The sequence below is a fragment of the Sylvia atricapilla genome, chromosome 1 (genome assembly GCF_009819655.1).
Source record: "Sylvia atricapilla isolate bSylAtr1 chromosome 1, bSylAtr1.pri, whole genome shotgun sequence".
In the NCBI taxonomy this organism is placed as follows: Eukaryota; Metazoa; Chordata; class Aves; order Passeriformes; family Sylviidae; genus Sylvia; species Sylvia atricapilla.
In genome coordinates this window covers 30474800-30496004 of record NC_089140.1, presented here as the reverse complement: position 1 = coordinate 30496004, position 21205 = coordinate 30474800, and the positions used below count along the sequence as shown (strand labels likewise).

At 36.9% G+C, this 21205-nt stretch overlaps 1 protein-coding gene across 1 annotated transcript in view; it reads right to left on the bottom strand.

The window, feature by feature from the left end:
* The window catches only part of HDAC9 (histone deacetylase 9), a 273052-nt gene that overhangs the window by 114157 nt on the left and 137690 nt on the right, over nt 1–21205 (bottom strand). Inside the window, exons 14-15 of the mRNA XM_066318441.1 lie at nt 14228–14348; nt 8791–8840 (exon numbers count right to left, since the gene is read on the bottom strand). Of these exons, the coding sequence (XP_066174538.1) occupies nt 8791–8840; nt 14228–14348 (171 nt within the window). The remainder of the gene's footprint in view (nt 1–8790; nt 8841–14227; nt 14349–21205) is intronic.

Sequence of the window (21205 nt, the reverse complement as noted above, 5' to 3'; positions counted from 1 at the left end):
TGATATTTTGGTATCACATGTAGCAAAGAGTCTGTAATTCTTAGAGACAGTTGGTGCCAGCTAATGCTACTGCATAAGTTTGTAATATTTTTCTCCTGACCATGAGCAGTGCAGCTTCCCAGGTGTCACGCTCATAGCTCACACCTCCCACTCTTACAGATGTCCTGGTGATCATTCATCACCTCTGTGATTTCCACTAGGAAGCAAAAGGTCCTCAACGTGCTTCTCAGCTGCTGTTTCATCTCACCATGACTAAAGAAGCGAAGGTGTGCACATCATCTCCAAGGAATAACTTCTAACGAATGGCCTGTCAGCCATGTCACTCCTTAAGGAACAAAGGAGAAAAGGTTTGTATGGCTGACGTCTTTTCCATAAATTCCAGATACAGGAAGTGTGTAAAAGTGTACTACTTCAAAAAAAATATGCACAGTGAGCTTCCTTTATTTTTACTGCCATTGCAGCTATATCAAAGATTTTTTTTCTGTCAAAGGCATTTCCAGCTGTTTTGATCTAAAATGCCTAACATAAAGAGTGCCCAGAATATCAGCTTTGCATATTTTTTTGCCTACCAGTGTGATTTACAAATAATTTGTGAAGGGCATGTGATCTTTAGGCTCCAGCAGGATGAATAGTTCAAAGGGCCATCACAAATCATTGCTTAAACAAAAGCCATGGAATTCCCTTAGTCTTGCATTGACTTCTGTGTTTGAATAATTCCAGTAGGAGAATTTTTCAGTAATAATATTTATGGAAAAGGACTTCTAAAAATAGTTTTAAGGGCTATTAATTCTGACCCCAAAGGCCTCTTTCCAGGCTTTCCGCAAGAACAAGGAATGTGGGCAATGCACAAACCAGTTGTATGTAGAATACTCAACATCTTTCAAGTTTTACCTGCGAGTAGTGAAGGAACATGAAAAGCAAATTTTTAGAAAATATTCAGTAAAATTTTATTTATTAATTAATTATTGAATGCCTATTAAGAGTTACTGATGTTTGTAATCATCCCCTGATTTAAATGCAGCATTCCCTCAGTAAACATGAAATTATCTTAAAGTTTGTAAAATACCAATTAAACATATGAGGTCTGTATTGGAAAAGAAATAGCTTTATATGCAAAAGGAGAAGCAGAAAAAAACCAGGTTAAGTCAAGATGAAGCCTGAATACAATAATATCTCAAAAAGAAATAGTTTTACTTGTTTTTTTTTAAACTAACTTTTATGACAGACGACCAGCATCTCAGGGTCTCATAAAGCATACATTGGACACCATAAAGGATCTCAAAACCTTAGTGAAACGGTGATGTGTGGATCATTGGTAGGGGGAATGGAGGGAGGATAGTATGGATTAGATGTGGATTAGAACTTGTTTTTAGAAAAAACTCATAAATAAAACACTTAGGCCCAGATTGAAGTCTCAGATATGTGGTATATATCACCAGATGCTTGTAAAAAATGTTACTGCGCTTTCAGGCCTAACCCTAAGTACTCTATTAATTTAACTTGACATTTGTTTTAGTATTTAATGGGTTACTGTGTGAAAATGCTTGAGCAACTGCCTTCTTGTGTTTGATCTTGCAGTTTCCAGGATTTTGAAGACAAGGAGATACAACAACGTATAGCTGGTTGTAATGCATACAGTTACAGAAAATGCAGCTTCTTTGTGCAACATTCAAGCCTTATTTGTGGAAAGTTTCATCGTTCACTGCTCAACACATTTTGATTAAAACATAGCATTTCAGCTTTCTGCCTGGATGTAGATATCTTTTTGTTAGAGGCCACTGTGCTACTACACTAGAACCTGGTGTTTGTTCAGATAAACAACACATGAACATTTACTTTCCAGAGAGCTCTTCTGTCCATCTGGGGGTTAAATTCTATCAATAAACACATGATATGTTTTTAAAGTGCAAATGTGAATTCTTTAATTGCAGAATTACCTCAAATCCATATGTGTGTATGTGATAAGTCTGGAAAGAGTGAATAGTAGTAGTAGTAGTAGATTGGATATGGTAATCCACTAAATTTACATTTAACATACCTGTGTGTGTGTATTTATCTATCTATCTAATCTATATATCTATAACTGTGTTTCCTATTCTGGCAAAATAGAAGCCTCTTTGCATAATGTTTGCCTTTGACAACACAATAGTTTCTAGAAAATGCAGAAAATTAGGCAAGACCTTTAAAAATTTGGCTTTATGGTAGTTCATTAACTTCACAATAATCTTCTGTGTTCCATACACTGTATATTTGTTTAAAAATTTAATCAGGTTGAATAGCAAGGGGAAACAGTCCTTTGTTAAAAAGGGGATAAAAAATTGTCTGAGAGACCAGATTGTGTATTTGATGAGTTGTCACATTCCCATGCCTGAGCTTTCTATCCTTTTCTGGTCTGGGACTATTCTAGAACATTGTATTGTGCCTGCAGCAATACCAGGGAACTATGACTCTCAGCTAAACAGTTTCACCTCTCATCAAAACATCAAGGTTTGTGGTGGATGGCAAAGGGCCACCTCAGTACCATGAAGGAACAAGATAAAATATCTGCCCTGTAATGTAAAGAATTTTCTTTTGTGTGTGGCTATGATATTGATATGCCAAATGTGACATTCCTTCCCTGCCCAGGAGTCACTGATGTGCTTCCCAGAATAAGAGATGAAGTCTGTGTGCTTCAGTAAAGGAAGGCTGGCTGATGATCCTGCTGTGATCATGAATAGTCGCCTTACCGCACTTGGTTTTTTCCCTCTAAAATCAATGTGCCCAAACTCTGAAACTTAGTTGTTTCAAGTCTCTGTCAATAAAGGAAATCAGGCACATCTAGTCAGTTCTTCTGATTTTAGGTAGAACAACCCCTACCTTGTGATGCATATACACAAAGCTGGACAAGGGAATCTTTAGAGGGCTGTTATTCTGGATGGCAAGTTAATTAAATGTGCAGATTTAATCTTAATTCGCTGCTTTTTCTTTAGACAAACTTCCAGCTCTGATACTGATTCCATCCCCAGTGGCCTTAAATTGCCTCAGTGTTGTACTAGGGTGGCCTTATTGGTCCCACATATTTTTGATCTCTGCAGAAAATATCACAGTCAACACTGTAACTGTGAGTCCTAAATAGTCTGCAAAATGTGTCAATTAAAGTATACTGTGCCTGTTGTTTTGATTAAATCTTGATATTTCTTTAGGGATGGTGTAGCTGACATGCTTAGGAGGTAAACAAGTGTCTTCATTCCTAGGAGCCTTCTGCAGTGTGCTCCAAAATGTTGTAACTGGCAGATTTCAGTAGGTTAATGAGGCAGGTAAGTAATTTAAAGTATTAGGTGAATACATTGGCTGCACAGTATATTAATGATTTTGCAATAGAAGACTTAATATTCAGTAGATAAGCTTCTAGGAATCACAGATGCTTTCCCAAAACTAGGAAACAGACATATTTTTTGTTGAGAGGACTATACCTCTCTTGATACAACCTGGAATATAAGGGAAAAGCACAAGTTAATTGTAGCATATGTGGGGAGGTAATGATGGTTCATTTGAGTGCCCAAACTATAGGCAATCTAATGTCTTTACAGACACATTTGTGTGCAAGTATAAGGAGAGATACTTAAGCAGCCTGGAATCTGAACTTGCTGCAAGGAGGCAATGCAATGCCACTGCCAATATTCTTGATTTTTACACTGTTGTACCATGATAATGGAACCAGGTTGGTACCATTAACTCTTATAGAAATAAGAGGAATGAAGGGTCATAATATAATATGTAAAGGCTGAAAATTCTTCCTGGGCACAGACCGAGAAGATCAAGGGAAGAATGAGAAGCAGCAAAAACCAATTTGTTTCCTGGATGACTTACTAAACTTGTGTACTAGTAAAATCTTGCCTTTCTTATTGCTTTTCTTCCTGTGTGGTCAGAACAAAAAGTAGCTCTGTCAGCTGCCACAGCAAGCAATGGCAGGAAGGAATTTAACATTCAGAAAATAAAAATGTTTTCTAAAGTTTTGTAAATATGTTGTGAGATTTTATAGCTATAAACGTCTTCCCTTGGTAATTACAGGCCAGATTGTTTTCTGATATGAAAGATCCAAGTTACACTTCAGTTTCCAAAACAAGACCAGCTTATCCCAGCAGAAGATATCACCTCTGTTTTACTGCTGTAACAGGAAAATTAGAGGAAATGCAATGGACATTCCATAATATGTACAAGCCATACTTAGCCATTCAGATGACTTGATATTTAGCCCAAGAGCCACTCTGTTCAGCTCACTAAACATTAATTCTTCTGAAGTTTGATTTTTTGCAGGGCAGCTCCTCCTCTTGCAATTTAAAGTTCTGACTTTACGCATTACAGGTTTGGAGCAGTGTCTTTGGTGGGGAGGATGGGGGGAGAGCAGGGGGGATTGGATAACTGCCCAATTTCATATGATAAAAGTGAAATTCTCTTCTGTCTGCAGGACAATCCCCAGGGAACAACGTATGAAACCCAAACTTAAATAAAATCATATCCTGTTTGCAAACATCATATTCCCTTTGCTTCTCAGTAATCTGGACCCATAAACCCCAGCACAGCTTGAGAGCCCATTCCTCATCTAAACAAATGCCATAAGCCCCTTTATACTTTTACAACCATGTCAGAAAATAATATTGACTGCCAATAGTGATGTGATGGGAGTTGCCTCCTCTGAGCCATAAAAGAAGCAGTCTGTTATCAATTTCTCTAAATGCATCAAGGGAATTATGGGTCGGTTCAGTTCCAAGTTATAAATGACAATTCAAAAGCCGCAGAAGCGTTTGAAGCTGGGAGCCGATGATGACATTATCATAAAAGCCTGCTCTTCTTTGCTTTTGTGGGGTTTTTTGCCTATCAGCTAGACAAAAAAATATGGCTGAGAAATGACTTCAAGATTTCTTCACACAGCAGCAGGTCAAATAGGCAAGAAAACAATCACTATTTTTAGTGACAGACTGAGACAAGGAGATGAAGCTTACTCCCATTAAAAGTAGATTTCTGCTTCTCCTATTGTCATTTTCACAGCACAACAGGAGAGGAATTGCAATAGATGGATACATTGGTCAGATGATCAGTTATAGCTCTAGTGGCTGTTTACAGATGAAAAATTGTGGAACGGTCTGACAATCCACAGAACCAAAATGTAATTTGTGATTATTCTCCCCATTTGGCCACTTCACCTGCAATCTACCCACCTCTCCTGGAAAAATTTTCACATTCCAAACCTCTGACCAGCTGCAAGAAACCATCTCTTTTTATTAAAACTGCCGGCCATAGAGCTGCTAGTCTCTCTCCAACACAAAGAATTTCATCCCCCTGGTATTAGAATTCTTTAACAACAGTTGGTTCTGGAACAAGGTTAAGCTTGAAAAAAAAAAAAAAAACCACCCCATAAAAAGCATTATTGCAGGAGGGAGCTCCCATACTTCAGTGGATTTTATACTCCTGACCCTGGATAGTCCTCTGATAAAATATTCACCATCATTGAAAGAAAACCTGTTATGGGCAACTTTAGGATGCTAGTTTAGACAATTTTTTTCTCCCTTTATGAAATCTATTTAGCTGTACAGATGAAACAGATTTCTGCTCTTAGATAAGAGAGGTCATTACTACTTACATAGTTCCTTATAAAACTTAAAAAATTACTTGATTTCTTCTGAAAGCATAGCATACTAAGCCAATGACTCTGACATTATCAATCCCTAGCACTGCTTAAAATAAAATTCATATGGATGAGAAGTGTTTAGAAAATGAGTAAACAGTAGTTTTATATAATTTTTTTCATTGCTACAAAAGATTTAGTGATGGAAAAGGATCTGAAAATACTAGTTTTGGACACAGACTGCCTCTTGTTTGCTTTTCAGAATTCTTGAAACAAACTTTCTTTCACTGTAACTGTAAGTAAAGTTCAAAGAAGAGGATCCCTGATGTTGAATACAATTTTAGAACAGAGATAAGAAACTCAGTAGTAGAGTAGAATTCAGGGTTACAGAGATTACTTGGACTTTTTTTTTGTGAACAAAGTCCATCAATTGATCACGTCTTCTGTGTTTAGGCAGTCTTAGCTTGCATTCCTTGATCTGAGAGCAGTTTTCATTCTGTTTAAATATTCTTCCACATGAAATTTATAAGCTAATTTGTAGGGCCTCAGAACCAGGACTTGGCAGTATTTATAATTATACATAATAGGTATATCACAGCCTTAGGTAGATGGGCTTTATCCTACTTATAGATAAAGCCTTACTTGTCCAGTGCTCTTTCCAACAGTGGCACCACTTCAGTGCATGATGTGAGGGTCCCCAATCAGAAATAGTATTTGATCTCTTGTGTGGTAGCAACACCCACTAAGAAATGGGGTCTCTGATATTAATCCAGCCTGGGTGTGGATGGAACTGAGCCTTGGTTTCCTGTCCCCTGCATGAGTAGTCTAACCACTAATGTATTTAATAATAGACCTGCATAATAACAGCAAGGTCCCCCCGTATGGTTAGAAGACAATAGGATCAAAGGGCTCTGAAAACCCTCATTCAAAAGGCAGTCATAAAGTCTCCTGCAAGAATGGAAATTTTTTACTTAACACTGTCTCATATTCTGTAGCAAACAAGTAGGGATACAAGCAAGGAGGAAAAACTATACAACAGACATAAAAAGGATAAAATTCTTCCATCCCTCCCTAACATCTTTGCATGGACTACACTTCCTGCTTTACATTGATTACTGCTTTATACCTTCCATTTAAGTTGAAAGTTACTAAGCAGCAATATTTCTTGTTCCTTTCCACCATCATTTCTGAAAGTAAGCTTAAGAATTGCTTTCCACATAGTTTGAAGCAGCTCCCTTTCCTGGGGCTCATCTTAACCAATCGACAGCTAAATATCACTGAAAGAAAGCTCCTAATCTGATTATTTTCCTTGATAAAGGTCATAACCCATTCCTTTAAAAGAGCCCCACAGCAAGCCTGACAGTAATAATATATAGAAAGGCAGACCAACTAGAAAATAAATAAATAAAAGATCCATTTCTGCAACATGCTCTTTAATCCAATTTCCATGAATTTAAATAAGAAATAAATGAAACCGACTGGAAAAAACAAGTGTAGATGAATTTAAATGCTTTAAAAAATGAAGTTTGTACCGGGCAATTCTGACTCGTGTTAGCCTTAGAATGGAACATATTGTCATTAGTAGAAGGATTTCAAAGAACATCTCTAGTCATGATTTTTTAATACCACAATAATCTCTTTCATAGAAAAATCTTATCCTTTAATTTTCAAAGACTGCTATTGTCCATTTTACTGTCCAAGGCCCTCAAATGGATTTTTTTCAAGAACTTTTACATAATCTCCTTTTTACTCAGAAGCCTGAACATCCTTTCTCAACTTTATTAATTTTTGTTCCATTTTCTCAGCAATGTAAAAAATTACCTTTCTACACACCACTGTGTGCAGATATGTGTGCGTGTGTGCACAGGGTAATTTACAGAGGTGCACATGCACACACGTCTACATGGCAATGTGTAATGTTAGCTGAACCACTTACAGAAGTGATGCCCAAGTTTCCAAATTAGCAAGTTGCTTGTCACCAACTTCCAAATTTTAGACAGGATATTCAGCAAACTAAGCCCAAGGTGAAGAAGCCAGAATTATTATGACTTCCTGATTTCTTTTTTCTTAACTCATAAATCCATAAAAATTACAATACTGAAGGTTAAAATGCTTTTTTTCTTCTTTTTCTTTTGTGTGTGCGTGTGTGTGTGTGTGTGTTAAAACCTTACAAAATGAGTATTTCTTCTTCATATAAACATACCAGTGTGGTATGGAATTTATCCTTTGTGAAGAATAAAAGTGAATGAAACTGCATAAGGTTGCACTGAAAGTTGACCTCCAGAAATTACACCTTTATGTCTCCTCAAACTTTTCAGAGAAGATACTCGGAGAACTCACTGAGAAATAGTAAAAGGGAAATAAAATACACATCAACCATCCAGCTCCCTAGTGCCTAGAATCTTATCATTTCACTTTGACACATTGATGACATCAGTAAATAATAGATCCAGTTGGACCAAAAGTGTGAAATACTTTTGTGTGAAAAACTCATTTATATGAAAACTCATTTCTCCTTGACATTATCTTCACTACAATTTAATAGGAGCATGATACCAGTATCAGTAGAATTTCTACATGGTTTTCAATAATTAAGCTTTACTCTTTTAACTGGTAAAAGAGTAAATACCAACATATTTCTTTCTGCAGAGTTTTGTCTACACTGTCCTAATACGAGCTTGTCTTTCAGGATGAATTCATTTCAAAACAGGGGATGAATATGCTCACATAATTTATTACTTTAACACCCAGTTTATTGGCTAGCAGCTAGTGAGCCCTTTTCTTGCTTAATGTTAGCTTTGGCAACTTTTTTGTCTTTCAGAGAAGTGTATCAGGTGCCATATTTACTTTTCAACAGTACATGAAACAGCTTCTCCAAAGCTCATTGTGCTATAACAATTGTGCCCATGCTACTTCCCTCAAGAAAAGAGCTCGTGTGAAAAACCCAAAGTGGGATAAATAGAAATGGGCACATTTACACAAAATTTGTTCCTAACTGTTCCACATGCCTCTTGTAATGGGCTGTCTTCCGTGTCTTTGAAAACACAGTGCGATAATGTCTCATGTTTCATCTCTACATTTTTTATCAGCTTCTGAAGACTTTGAACTAAGAGTGCTAAAGAATTAACCAGAGAACACATATGTTGTGCTCTGTCCCTTTTGTGAAAGAATGAACATCTACTTACCCCAAGTCCTCCACAAGGCAACAAGGAAAAGAGTTTTTGAGACACGTTTCCTATATGTTAAAGAAAAAAAGAAACAATAAGCATCATTTATTAAAAAAAAGACATTTAAATACTGGAGCAGTATTTCCTTACTCTTTACAGTAATTTAGATTTCAGTATTATTATCACTGTGAAAATGCCAGACAATAGCACAAAAAATAATCATAATATTTAGAAATCAAATCAGCCATGGGACATTTAAAGTACTGTTATGCAACAGTGACAAATCTTAAGACTGGTAAGTGGTAGTTTCAAAGGAATATAATGATCAAAATTCCACAGAAAATCACTCTGAACTAGGGTGACTAATCATCCTGATATCTGTAGCTGATAAGCAGCTTGACTAAGCTACTCATCTCAGCTTCATCTCCAGCTAGAGGAGGGAGGCAGGCACCTCCATCCAGCCTACATGACTGATGGCATGAATTATGTCTGAGAAATACCTGTTTCTTTTCACTGACAACAGAGGGAACCACATTAAGTTTACATAAAACTGATAACTAATTTCTTAGCTTTTTTGCTTCAAAAGAGTTTCTCCTTTGAAAATTGCAGCCTTAATCTTTCTATGTAAAAATGCTCTTTTCTTCACGTACATTACATCAATGATTGTATTAATATTTTGAAAACATAACTTGAAATACTATTTTTTAGTATTCTTTAGTAAATACATTATAATAAAGGGAATAAAAACTTAATAGGCCTTAACTGTATACATTAGCTAATCTGATAGGGTTTACATTGATATTTATACTCACATTTTATTAATTCTTTTTTTCTCTCTCTCTTTTCTTTTGTGGGTTTTTTGTTTGTTTGTTTTGGTGGTTTTTTGTTTTGGTTTGTTTTTTTCTTCTTTTCAGTACTACTAAACTCGCTGTTTATCTTGATAGTGACAATATGAAAACTGGGTAAGGATCTCAGGATTTGATGCAGTTCCTATCCCAGTGTGTAATCTGATCCTAAGGCAGCTGTGGAAGAGAACATAAGCTTTTCCCCTGCCATATCACAGAACTGGCTTTGTAACTTTGCCATCTGGAGGAAACATTAGATAGTGAATCACTTGAGTTACCTAGAGGAGTCACCCATTTGTTATGGAAGGGGTGAATGCTGCAGTTACTCATGTTTAGCAGGTGCCAATGAAATGCATAAAGACAATTATAAGCCATCATCTTTGAAGTACGAGAGACCAGACTGCAAGGTCTGGGATGTGGAAAGGGCTTTACACTTTGAGAAAAATCCAAGATGCATTTTTATCCAACTAGAGGCCTTTGATCAGTTTGCACAGTGTGCGAGAGAAGCCAAACAAAACCTCCTGTGGAGCTACCAGGGGAAATGCAGGTGCAGTAGGTATGCAGAGTATTCTCCTACCGTGAGTCCTAATGGCCCCAGACATGCAAGGAAATGTTGGCTGCAGGAGATTGTCAGAGTAGAGGTGCAAGCTGGAGTTTCCAGATTTCTTGCTAAGCAGATCCAGGGACCAATTTTTCACTTTTTGCTATGGGGAAGATGAAAAAGTCTCTAGCAGATAACTAGAAGAGTTTGTGCTGCTAAAGTGCCAGGAGACATTAATGGAAACATAAGATGTAATTTGAGATAAAAGAAGGCATTTTTAGATTGTTGAATGACGAGACATTTTTCCTAAATTCTGTGGCAGAGTCTGGACATAAGAGACAACAGATGAACTCCCATTTATCTCCCTGCAGCCAGGCACATTGTGCATGGTAAACACTATTTAAAACAATAAACACAAAATAAAATCAGAAAAGCAGATGGTGAGGAAGGACACTAAAGTCAATCGGAAGATAGCATTAAAACTGGGGAAAACAAGCACATAAGCCTTTTCAGTGTATCAAGAAGCTTGCTGTTTCTCATTGCATGACGGCTTAAAAAATAGTAGTTGCCAAACTCTTGAAGAACAAGAAAAACATAGAGATTTCATGAAAAGAACAGTGAAGAAATAAATGTTGGACTAAGAGAAAGTGAGACTGTTGTTCAGCTAGCCTCACCAAAAAGGAAAGCTCACAACAGTCTGCCATAAATGGAAATCAATAGCAAAAAGCTGCTCTGAAAATGAATTGGAGTGAGAATTTCTTATGATGTTTAAGTTGATGTCCCAAAGGATATTTGGGATACTTCAAGTAAGGTAGAAGATAAAGTCTAAATAATCAAATATTTTTGACTTTGCACTAAGGTAGAGTTTGTAGTCACCAGCCCTTTAGATTCAATAAAACTGTTTACTGATAGAACTAGAAATGTCCCAAGATTTGTGTATTTGTGTTCTAGAATATCAATGCACAAAAGCAGTAGAAGCTGGTTTGTCAAATTAGGTGCTGAGACACCCATCACAGACAGAGGTCAGGACCCCACAGAAGTCAAGGAAGCTGCTTAGGAGATTGATGATTGGAGAATGAATCTGATAAACTAAGGAAAAAAAAAAACAAAAAACAAAAAAACCCAAAAAAAAACCAGAGTAAAAACTCACTTTCAAAAGAAAAAGAAAACCAAAGCCTAATTAAAAGTGTGTTCACTTTTTAACCTAATTATTCTCAGTATCACCCCTCAAGAGCAAAGCCATTTCAGCTAAGTGTTTATTTCTTCATTAATTTGAAATTGGAATTACTTGGATGCTTTCTAATGCACCATTTAGTTGCACTTTAATGACTGACTCACTGTCATGGATATGCTGGCAATGTATTTCTCATTTTACAAACTTTTAATAACAGGAATCTTGACTTAGGCAGTTTCTTAATGACAGAATGAGGAAAAGGAAACAGATTTGTAAGAAATGTTTTCTGTTCTGCCCTTGAATTTATATGAAGAGATGTGTAAGGTTGTGTTCTGGTACTTAAAACTATAATGTGATGTGACACATAGTCTGCATATTAGTTTCTTTTGTGTCAAGACAATGGTAATGCAATATAACATGTTGCTTAACACACACTAAAATACATCAGTCCAAAGCTTACCTACACAATAATGTAGAAGTTGAAGTGGTTATTTAAAATAGTTGCATTTGTAGACTCTGATACAGGGAAGATAAAGTCAAGAGTTCAAGGAAGTTAATACTTGTAACCCATCAGGAACAGATAAATATGTGCATAAGTCTCATTGATTTTAGTAGTTTCCAGTAATGTTGTTTAGCAGTTTTCCAGAACAGGGGAGAACAGAGTTTGTTTTTTTTTTTTTTCTTGAACAGGGAAACTGAAATAAAGATTTAGTGTCAAGTAGTACATTATTAGCCCTAGTCATACTTAAATTTCATTCCTTCAGGTGTTTCTTTTCTGTTTGAAAGGTACAGAAGCTGTTTGTGAGTGGAAAAAAGAAGAAGAAAAGAAAAAAAATAAAGAGCTTCAGACAAAGCAGATGCACTCTTTCGAGGAAGAACAGGAAAAACAAAGATTTTCTGGAGCGTCAGTGGTGAACAAATGGTGTCTCTGTCTTTTTGGATGGGTAGAGGATTAAAGAAAGGAAAGTTAGGTCCTACTTTTCATTGGGATGCAGAGCCATGGAACTATTTCTGTAGAAAAAAAATTACACTTTCATTGAAATAGAAATGTTTTCTGAGTCAGTGTTGTTATTGATGACATTTTTTATAAGAAACATTTTCTTTAGATATTTTTCTCTTGGTACGTGTATATTGAATTTCTGTAATATACAAAGATGTTAATTTTAACGTCAGGATTGTTTAGGTTCAACCTTACTGAAGTGGGGACAAAATGCAAGAGACAATTAGGTTCCTTTTTCCAAGAGTCTGGAAGCCAAAATTATTTGAGCTTTCAGCCAGAAAACAGGCACATGCAAAAGCATGTGGGAAGGGTGTTTTATTGACTTTTGTCTTGGTAAGTGGCCATGTGAGATGCAACAAGAAAATATCCTAGAAACAGAGAGAGAAAAGGGCAGTGAGCCAAGGATACACTCAAATATATCCTAGGAGTGTGATCTTGATGTAAACTTAGAGAGAAAATGTTTTGGACTAAGTGTCTAATAAAAAGGGCAAAGCACATCCAGTTAGGAACAGTGGGCCAGAAATGGTATTCTGAGATTGCATAAACAAAGCTTTCTGCATTCTATGTACATCAGCAGAAACACAGTTAGGTCCCTTCCTTCTTAACCCTGTATCTGCAACTGCACACTGAGTCCCAGAGGCTGCTCAACCACTGAGATCCAAAACCAGAATAATATTTTATATCAATGCATGTTATATTAAATAACGTAAAAAACAAAATTCATTACACCCAACACAATTTAACAATGTTGATGAAATCAAATAAAAATGTTCCAAATTTAATTCTGCAGGAATTTAGAACTTTTTTCTTGGAAACACCTTTTTTTTTAAGGAGGATTTCCTACTTAGAAATTCAAGCTCTTAAGAGTGTATTATGCTGTAAATATTTTTCAGTTTTGATGTTGCCTTGGCTAAGAAAATGTATAAACCTATATAGCATTATAATCTTAGGACTTCCTGAAGCAACATTCGCCTTACAAAAGAAACAGCATAAGTTTACAAAGCAAAATAATTGCTATGTCTTTCTAGAAATGTGGCAGTGATTTCTTTTGATGGGTAATGTTATTTTTGTTTGGGTTGGATTTGATTACATTTAGGAAAAACTCCACATCTTAGAAGAAGAGTTATAAAAATAACTGGGAATAGAGTGTTGCTGGGACATAAAGGGCAGGATTTCACTCACAGATTATTTCCAAAATGCAGTAGTTTTTTGTGTGTTCCTGACAAATAGACTTGCTTCATGCTAAACTAATGGCAGAGCTCATTTTAATCCTACTTTTGTGTTATTAAAGACATACACTGAGCATTGGCCGTGCATGAAGATACTTTACGTGAAAAACCCGTCAGTTTTCTGCTATTCTGTACAACCATAGGTGTATTCAATGTTAGTGTATTTTCCCCTAAATTGTTCAGAAAGATATCATATTCTGCATAATGAGAAGGTATTAAAATAAAGTTCACTTATCAGCAATACTTAGGCATAGTATTTGCAGAGTGGATGAAATAGTTGAAATAAAGCAAATGAGAACAGCAAACAATTCTGACAAGCAAGTGTATTTAAATTCCTGTTTTCAAATCGAAGAATACAAGGAGGTAGAAAACCAACTGTGTCCAAAATTGCCACTGACCTCCAATGGAGAACAAGTTACAGTAAAAGGTTAACACTGATGATTTTTGAAGCAAATGAGGAGAAACTCGTATCACTGCTTTCCAGCCAGTGCATTTTGCTAATCTATATTTGGCTTCCATTGTAACATTCTCCTTGCACATAGCAATGCATTTGGAAAAAGTGAATTTTTGTCACAGTGCTTGCCAAGTGTTTTAAACTGACACCAGCTATGACTAATGACAGTGCTGGAATGTGCTGTTCTCAGTAGAATAGAGGCCTGTACAGACCTAGGAGTTTCCTGGGGTCCAGCTTCTGTCTGTTCAGTGGGCTGGTGCCATACAGCAGTGAATGATGTTCAGAGTGAACCAGCTGTATTTCCTCCAGACTGGCTTTTCGACCTCGAATTCGCTGAAAGAAAACAGCAGAGGCCTACAATATTCCACTGACAATATTTAGGTAGGAAAAAAAAAAAAAAAGTAAAGGTCCAAAATAACATTTAGTATGATTAATAATGGGTTGAAATTGCGTCATGCAGGAATGTGACACTGATTTGTTTATTAAAGTAATGCTATATGAAAAACAAATGCATGTGTGCTTTATCACAAAATATTTCACTTAAGCCTTAGGAGAGTTATCTTAATACAGGGTTTCACATAAAAGAAAAAGAAAAGATTCTGCCTCTTTTCTACATAATATATTATGAGATACAAAGCAAAAGATGAAATATTTCTTAAGTAAGAAATCTAGCTAGAAAAAATCTAGAGATTTAGAGAGCAGAAACTTATTCACACCTGTAAGCTGCAGATGTGTTTGGAGTGAGGATTAATGTTTTTTGCATCATTGCTAGCACTTGTGATTTATGTTGCTAGGGAGAACATGATCACAGTGAAGAAAGGGTAAAAAAAGAAAATTAAACTTTATTTAGTAGCATATTTGTGTATGTTTTTAAATTTCTTAATGTGTAATCAATATCAATATACAAATATGATCATGTGTGATTAATATTTTTGCTGTTACACATGATAACTCGCTTTCTTACATTTTTGTAAGTGAAGTTTGTCTCTTTAACTGGGTCTCCAACCTGTGCTTGTCCCAAAACAAGATGTAAAAGGTCTGGGACATCTTTATACAAATCAGTTTAGGAAGGAGGAAAGATAGGAAAGGAAAGATAAAACTAGCACTTTCTTATTTGGCCTGTCTGTTCCTTGTGTGTATTTGGAATTACAGCATAAAATAAAAAAAATGTGTCTTTCTCTGCTTGTGCTAGTGCTGCACAGTCTTTGCAGATATACCAACATGAATCAGATTTTGTTCAGGATTGGGCATAATAAACAGCACTGTTAACAAAGTTCTGGACCCAAGATCATCTTTGCAGTTGATATTGGATAAAGTGAAGAGAAAACAGCTTGATTTGAAGGTCTTGGACCCTATTTGCAGACCTGGCCCTTATGAACACCGAGGACCAACTCTCTCACAGCTTAGACTGATTCTGTCTGACTCTCAAGGTCTACAGATATACAGGTACAGAAGTTATCTAAATAGAGTACCCTATTTTCAATTAGACTGATTTACCTGTTACAGAAATGCATTTAGTTCTGGTTTTCTTGGAGGTTAAATTCTTAGTGTATCCAACACCTTGTCAGACACATTGGAAAGCACCGACCTCTGCACTAGGAGAGGAAAGCAATATCATGAATATTAAGGAGAATGTGCACTAGAGTAAAGTGCCTGGGGAATGGGGGATCAGAAGAACCATGCACAATTTATATTGAGTTAAGCAGTGGGAATTTTTTCTGACTAATCAGGAAAAATATCCTAAGAGTTAGAGCTAGATGACTGTGGAACAAGCTCCCCCTGAGGGAAATGGTGGAAGCCCTATTTCTTGCAGTGTTTAAAACTTGACTAGACACAGCAGTGGAAAGAACATTTTAGGGAATGATCCAAGAACTAAATGACTTAATAAACCCTTTTTCATCTCTAATTTCTTCAAGCCTCTCCCAGTCTCACATGAGAATTTGTAGCAGTGCACTCACATCCTTTTAACACACAGTTGCACAATCAAAATCAGCACATTATGTTACTTCATGGAGTCAGTAAACTCTGTAATGGTTCTTCTGGGTCAGATAAAATATTTTTCTTCACAAGCGAGGTGACTGGTAACATTTATTCCCTCATCCATTCTCATTAAGCTCCATGTTTCTAACAAGCTGCTTTAAAATGTATATACCCAATTCTCCACAGCAAAACTGGGAAGGGAGTCTGGCTTTTAAGACAGATAAAATAAAAATATAGGAAAATATAGAGGAATTTTATGACGGTCACACCGAAGAACCTTGAGCAAAATACTCACTCTTAGGTCACATATTTTCTACAAGGTATACAAAAGCTCTCAGTTTAAGACAGTTAATTGTCTGGGGTTTTTTAAGTGTTGTTAAATGGAATGCCATACCCCTGTAGCTATAAAAAACCACATAGCTAGCCATTATTTTCATAATGTGGTGCTCTGTGATATCTGGTCTGGAAGTGGTCACCCAAAATACTTTGCCAACAACACACCTCCTACCCAGTATCACCATTCAAATTGTCTAGGGTAGAAACAGGTTATGTTTCAGAACAGAAACTCAGTTTGGTGCAGAAATCAAGTAGCACTGAGGAGGACACCCCACTCCAGGCAGCTCCCTACGGTGAGGTCCTTGGAGTGCAGCCATCAGCTGAGCTGGCAGAGCCCAGAGCTGCTCTTTCTCTATGGCTTCTCCAGCTCTGATGTCAGCAAAGTGTAATACATCTTACACTGTCGATCCCAGGAGGAAAGGAAGGGAAAACAGTGTACTTGTCTGTGCTGTTTCTGCATTCCCATCTCCTCATTTCGTGTTCCTTTCCTCCCATCCTTGCAGTATCACTGCATATCAATCTCAACTATCTACGATTCGGCACGGAGGAAAAAAAGCATTAAAATTACCTGTAATAATTTCCAAGATTATTCTCACACAGTGATGTCAGGAGTTAGCAGATCTACACAAGCATATGTGCTCAGTCTGTTGCCAGAGTATCTCGTGTAACTTCAGTTATGCAAAGTGATCACTTTTGGCTCTCACTAGCATGAGTTATCAAACAACAGAAAATATGCATTTGTAGAACTTTACACCTACACTTTTAGCCACATCTTCTTTTTTTCTATTTAGAAGTGTCTCTTAATTTTCATTGACCATGGTAGTATCAAAAACATAAAATGTAGCAGAAAATTGGCATAAAGTCAACAAAAAAGGAGAAATAACACAGGAGAGCAAATGAACAGTGTTTGTATCCTTCTGGAGAATATGAACAGTACATTCACCTATCTACTACATCCTTAGTAGAAGGCTAGTCATCCGTTTCTAATGTGTATGACAATTTGTGTGTTGGGTTTGTCCTCTGACATATGCAGTTCCCTCATCAACAAAAACATTTATAAATCTCAGGAGAGCAAAATACTTGCACCTGAGCTCTTTGAAAAATCAGTCTAGAACTAGAAATCCATCATCCCCACAACGGAAAAATGCTTTCACCTTTCACAGAATTTAAGGTCAAAGTCTGTTCTTCTGTTTAAAAGAGACCATTAAATTTTCACAGAGACAACCTCTATTAACCTGAAGATTTTGGTTAGACTGTGTGCAAACTCATGCACAGGCAGAGATCCAAAAGCACAAAGGTGTCACTGCCTGTTTCTCTCTGCTAAATTAACATGAATTGTGACATGGGTTAAGGATATTTCTCCTTCGAGTCTCTCAGTGCAATGTGTCCATTGCCTGTACTGCAGCTTTTTCTATGAAATTCCCTTAGGCTATCAAGTCTGTGAACAAGGTCTTCAGATTTTTTTCCTGCCTTCCTGAGATTTCTCGTAGTTGTTAAATTTCCTCTTGTTTTCAAAACTGCTCAGATAACTTGTCTTGTGCCAGTCGGTTTACTCACATCTCTTGCTCTTTCTCCACCATGTGGGAGTTATAAGCACGCCTCTGACACACATGCACCCACACAGAGATGCATTTATTCTCCTTATGTGTATTGGTCATCTAGTGCCTAAAACTCTTAAGTTTAGAGTGATTTAGAGAGATTTAGAATGCTAAACACCCTAAATATTTTTGCTCTTTTAAAAAGACTAACTTTTCCTGCATTATTTTATCTTTAATGGTAAATTGAGGTTTAAAGAGTGGAATTTTTCAAATATTTCAGTTTATGTGATTTGGCAGGCTCAACTCTAAATTCTTTCCTTCCCTCCCCTTCAGTCCATGAGATGCGAACAGCAGGAGGTGTAAGATGCCTCCCTAATCCAGAAAACTACCAAAATTCAGAACAAATTCTAGGCTGAAAAAGAACAGTTTTGCTGGACCACAGTCCCTACAGGAAGTAAACGTGGGGCCACGGCTACATTTTCTTTTCTCTTCTGAAAGTGTGCTTATCACTGTAGCCTAAAGTCAGTCCTGTGTGCATAATTTACAGCCCCAAAGGAGTTATTTGAATACTTCCTCTCCCTAGAACTAGTGGAAAGTAGACACCCCTACCAAAACATAATTCAGTCCTTTTATTGTCCCAAAGGTAGGGCAGTGAGGCATTGCTCTTTACCAAAGGAAAAACTGTAAAAAGAAAAAAGATAATGGAGGGTTTTATGCCCATTTTTGCATCTTTTAGCTGCCTGTCTGCATTTGGTCACTGTCTGTTCTATATATGTCAGCCTTTGACAATCACCAAATAGGCATTTCAGCAAACATACATAAAACTTTGAAATTAGTGCAAAAATATTGTGTACTTACTATGGTTTTTCCAATACACAAATACCAGGACTATAAAAAAGTTCACTATGGATGTGTTAGTGGGTGTGGATGTGTGTGAATTACTCCACTCTCCTGCCCTGAACTCAGTCAGGGACTGGTCTCTCAAATCTGGCTCTCCATGACTGGCAATGGTCTAAATGTATTTTTTCCCTTGCCTTGAAGAATCCAGCGAGGAATTAATCTATCTGTTTGGAAGTAGGATATAATTTAAAAAATAATCTGAAAGCTAAAACTAATTTTTTTGGTTTAGCAAAAGTCCTCCAAACTGTTGTTTGAATAATTCTAGAGCACAAATATCTATAGCTAGAAAGACAAAATACAGTCTGGAAAAGCAAGTCCTCCTGGCTGCAGCAGTAAACTAAGTGCCAGGAAACATTCCCAGGCAGAGTAATACAATCATCTGTACTATTCAATTGCTAAAGTGGTCCTTCGTACTGTTTTGGCTGAGCAGCAGCTAGCACTCTCCCAAACAACTCCCAGACATGGTTTGGCCACTGGCATGGGCCAGGAAGCATTCCTGGTAGTATGAACATGGGCATTTCCATGCCAGTTGGCTGCAGGGCTAGAGAACAGTCTCAGACACATTTTATTTTGTAGCAAATACACAGCTTGTGTTCCCCATTCAAACCTTGTTATGATTTCACCAAGTTATATTTTAAAAATAAATGGGATCAGCATGAGTAAGATACACAGGTATATTTATAAAGCCAATACATTAAGCTTAAATTAGTCTATCTGAATTAATCTATGAAAGTCTATATGACTTTCATCATCCTATTGCCCAGTTAAAGATACCGATTATCTGTACACTCATCCAGTCATCCTCTATTACCAAAGATGTGAGCTGTGTGAGAGGAGTTAACCTACACTAAAGGATTTAGGAACCACATAAAGCTCCCTGCTATAGATAACAAGGGTCAAAGAAATACAAAGCTGTTCATTTGCATAAGGGTCTCTTGTTAGATCGTGAAAGTAGGGAGGGCCCCCTAAACAAGCCTGTGCCCAAGGATGCAAACAGTGCAACATAAAAAAACCCTGAGCTACCTCAGCTAAACAGGAACTAAAACTGAACTAGTTTTGATCCTAAAACTCCTTATCAGACAAAGAGTGAGGCTGCAGCCCTCCTGTGGGACTACTGTTTTAGTTAGAGAGGGAAAAGTTCAGATTTCCTAAGTGGCTGCTGTATTTTGCTGTTGCTAACTTGCCCTTTAGACTTGGTGTATGAGGTAAAGCATGTGGCAGAACCTGACCAGTCATCTTCCCACTCCTTCTGACAAAAACTGTGCGAAATTATGTTGAGAAATTATATTAAGAAAAGGTAGTATCCATGGGGGGGCATCCAGAATTCAGCAGAAGTGACAGCGATCCTTTCGCTATGCACTCTTGGTGTGGTAAATTCCAGAAAGCAGCTTGGTGGTGGCTTTTTATATCCTGGATAAAGCAATAACCACTCCTTTAGTGACTCAAGTTATCTATTCAGCTGAATGATAACTTTCTAAAAAACAGAGCACCAATTAAGTATATCACTGTAGCCTTTCTTATTTTGGAAAGTGAGCAGTTTTAAGCACTTGTTTGATGTCAGGCACATGCTAGATAATTTAGTGAAACAAAGGATAGATTGCATCACAAATATAATTCTGTCTCTAGCTACATAAGAGGATCTAGATAAACACTAGATCTATGCACCAGCTTCACACTCAGACTCCTTAGTTTTATCATCAGGATTTACATTTTGACAGCTCATTTCACATTCCAGCCTCATTTCAAAGAACACAGTGTTGGGGTCAAAATTAGCTGAATGCAATTCAACATGAAGTGACTTTTTTCCCCTCTCCCCCCCCCCCCTCAATTATGCAAGACCTAAGTGGCTGTGTATCAGGTTTTGACATTTTAGGATTGCAAGAGGAAACTTTTAATCTTCCAGGAAACTCTTTACATTGCATGGATCTCAAACTAACGTATACAACTTTTTCATTTTACACCTTTTACAGAGCCACACAATGTACTCTTCAGCAACAGCTGCTTGCTAGTGAAGAAAGCAGTACTTACTAGCACACTGCATTTTACTTATTTTCCCTTTTTTGTCTTTTCTTTATAATACAGAATCTTGAGTCAAGAAGGTAACTAGGCTTTATTTTAGTAAAGCACTCAGCTGCATGTTTAACTTAATCTTCAAGTATATGATTCCCCTGGGAAACCACTCATGTGATAGGTGGCCTTCAAGGCCTTGCTGAAATAAAGTCTTCCTGAATACTGAAAAATTAAACCTTAAAAAAAGGGAATTAGCCTGTTAGAGTGCTGCCATCTAGTTAGATGAGTGTATACAACAAATCCATTTATAGTGCTTGCAATATCTCACTGACCAGGACACTGAGCTACCTACAGGAAGTCTTTGGGGACAGTCACTTACAGCTGTTCAAAGGGATCTATTGAACCAGTTCTTTTGGGTTTGCAAAA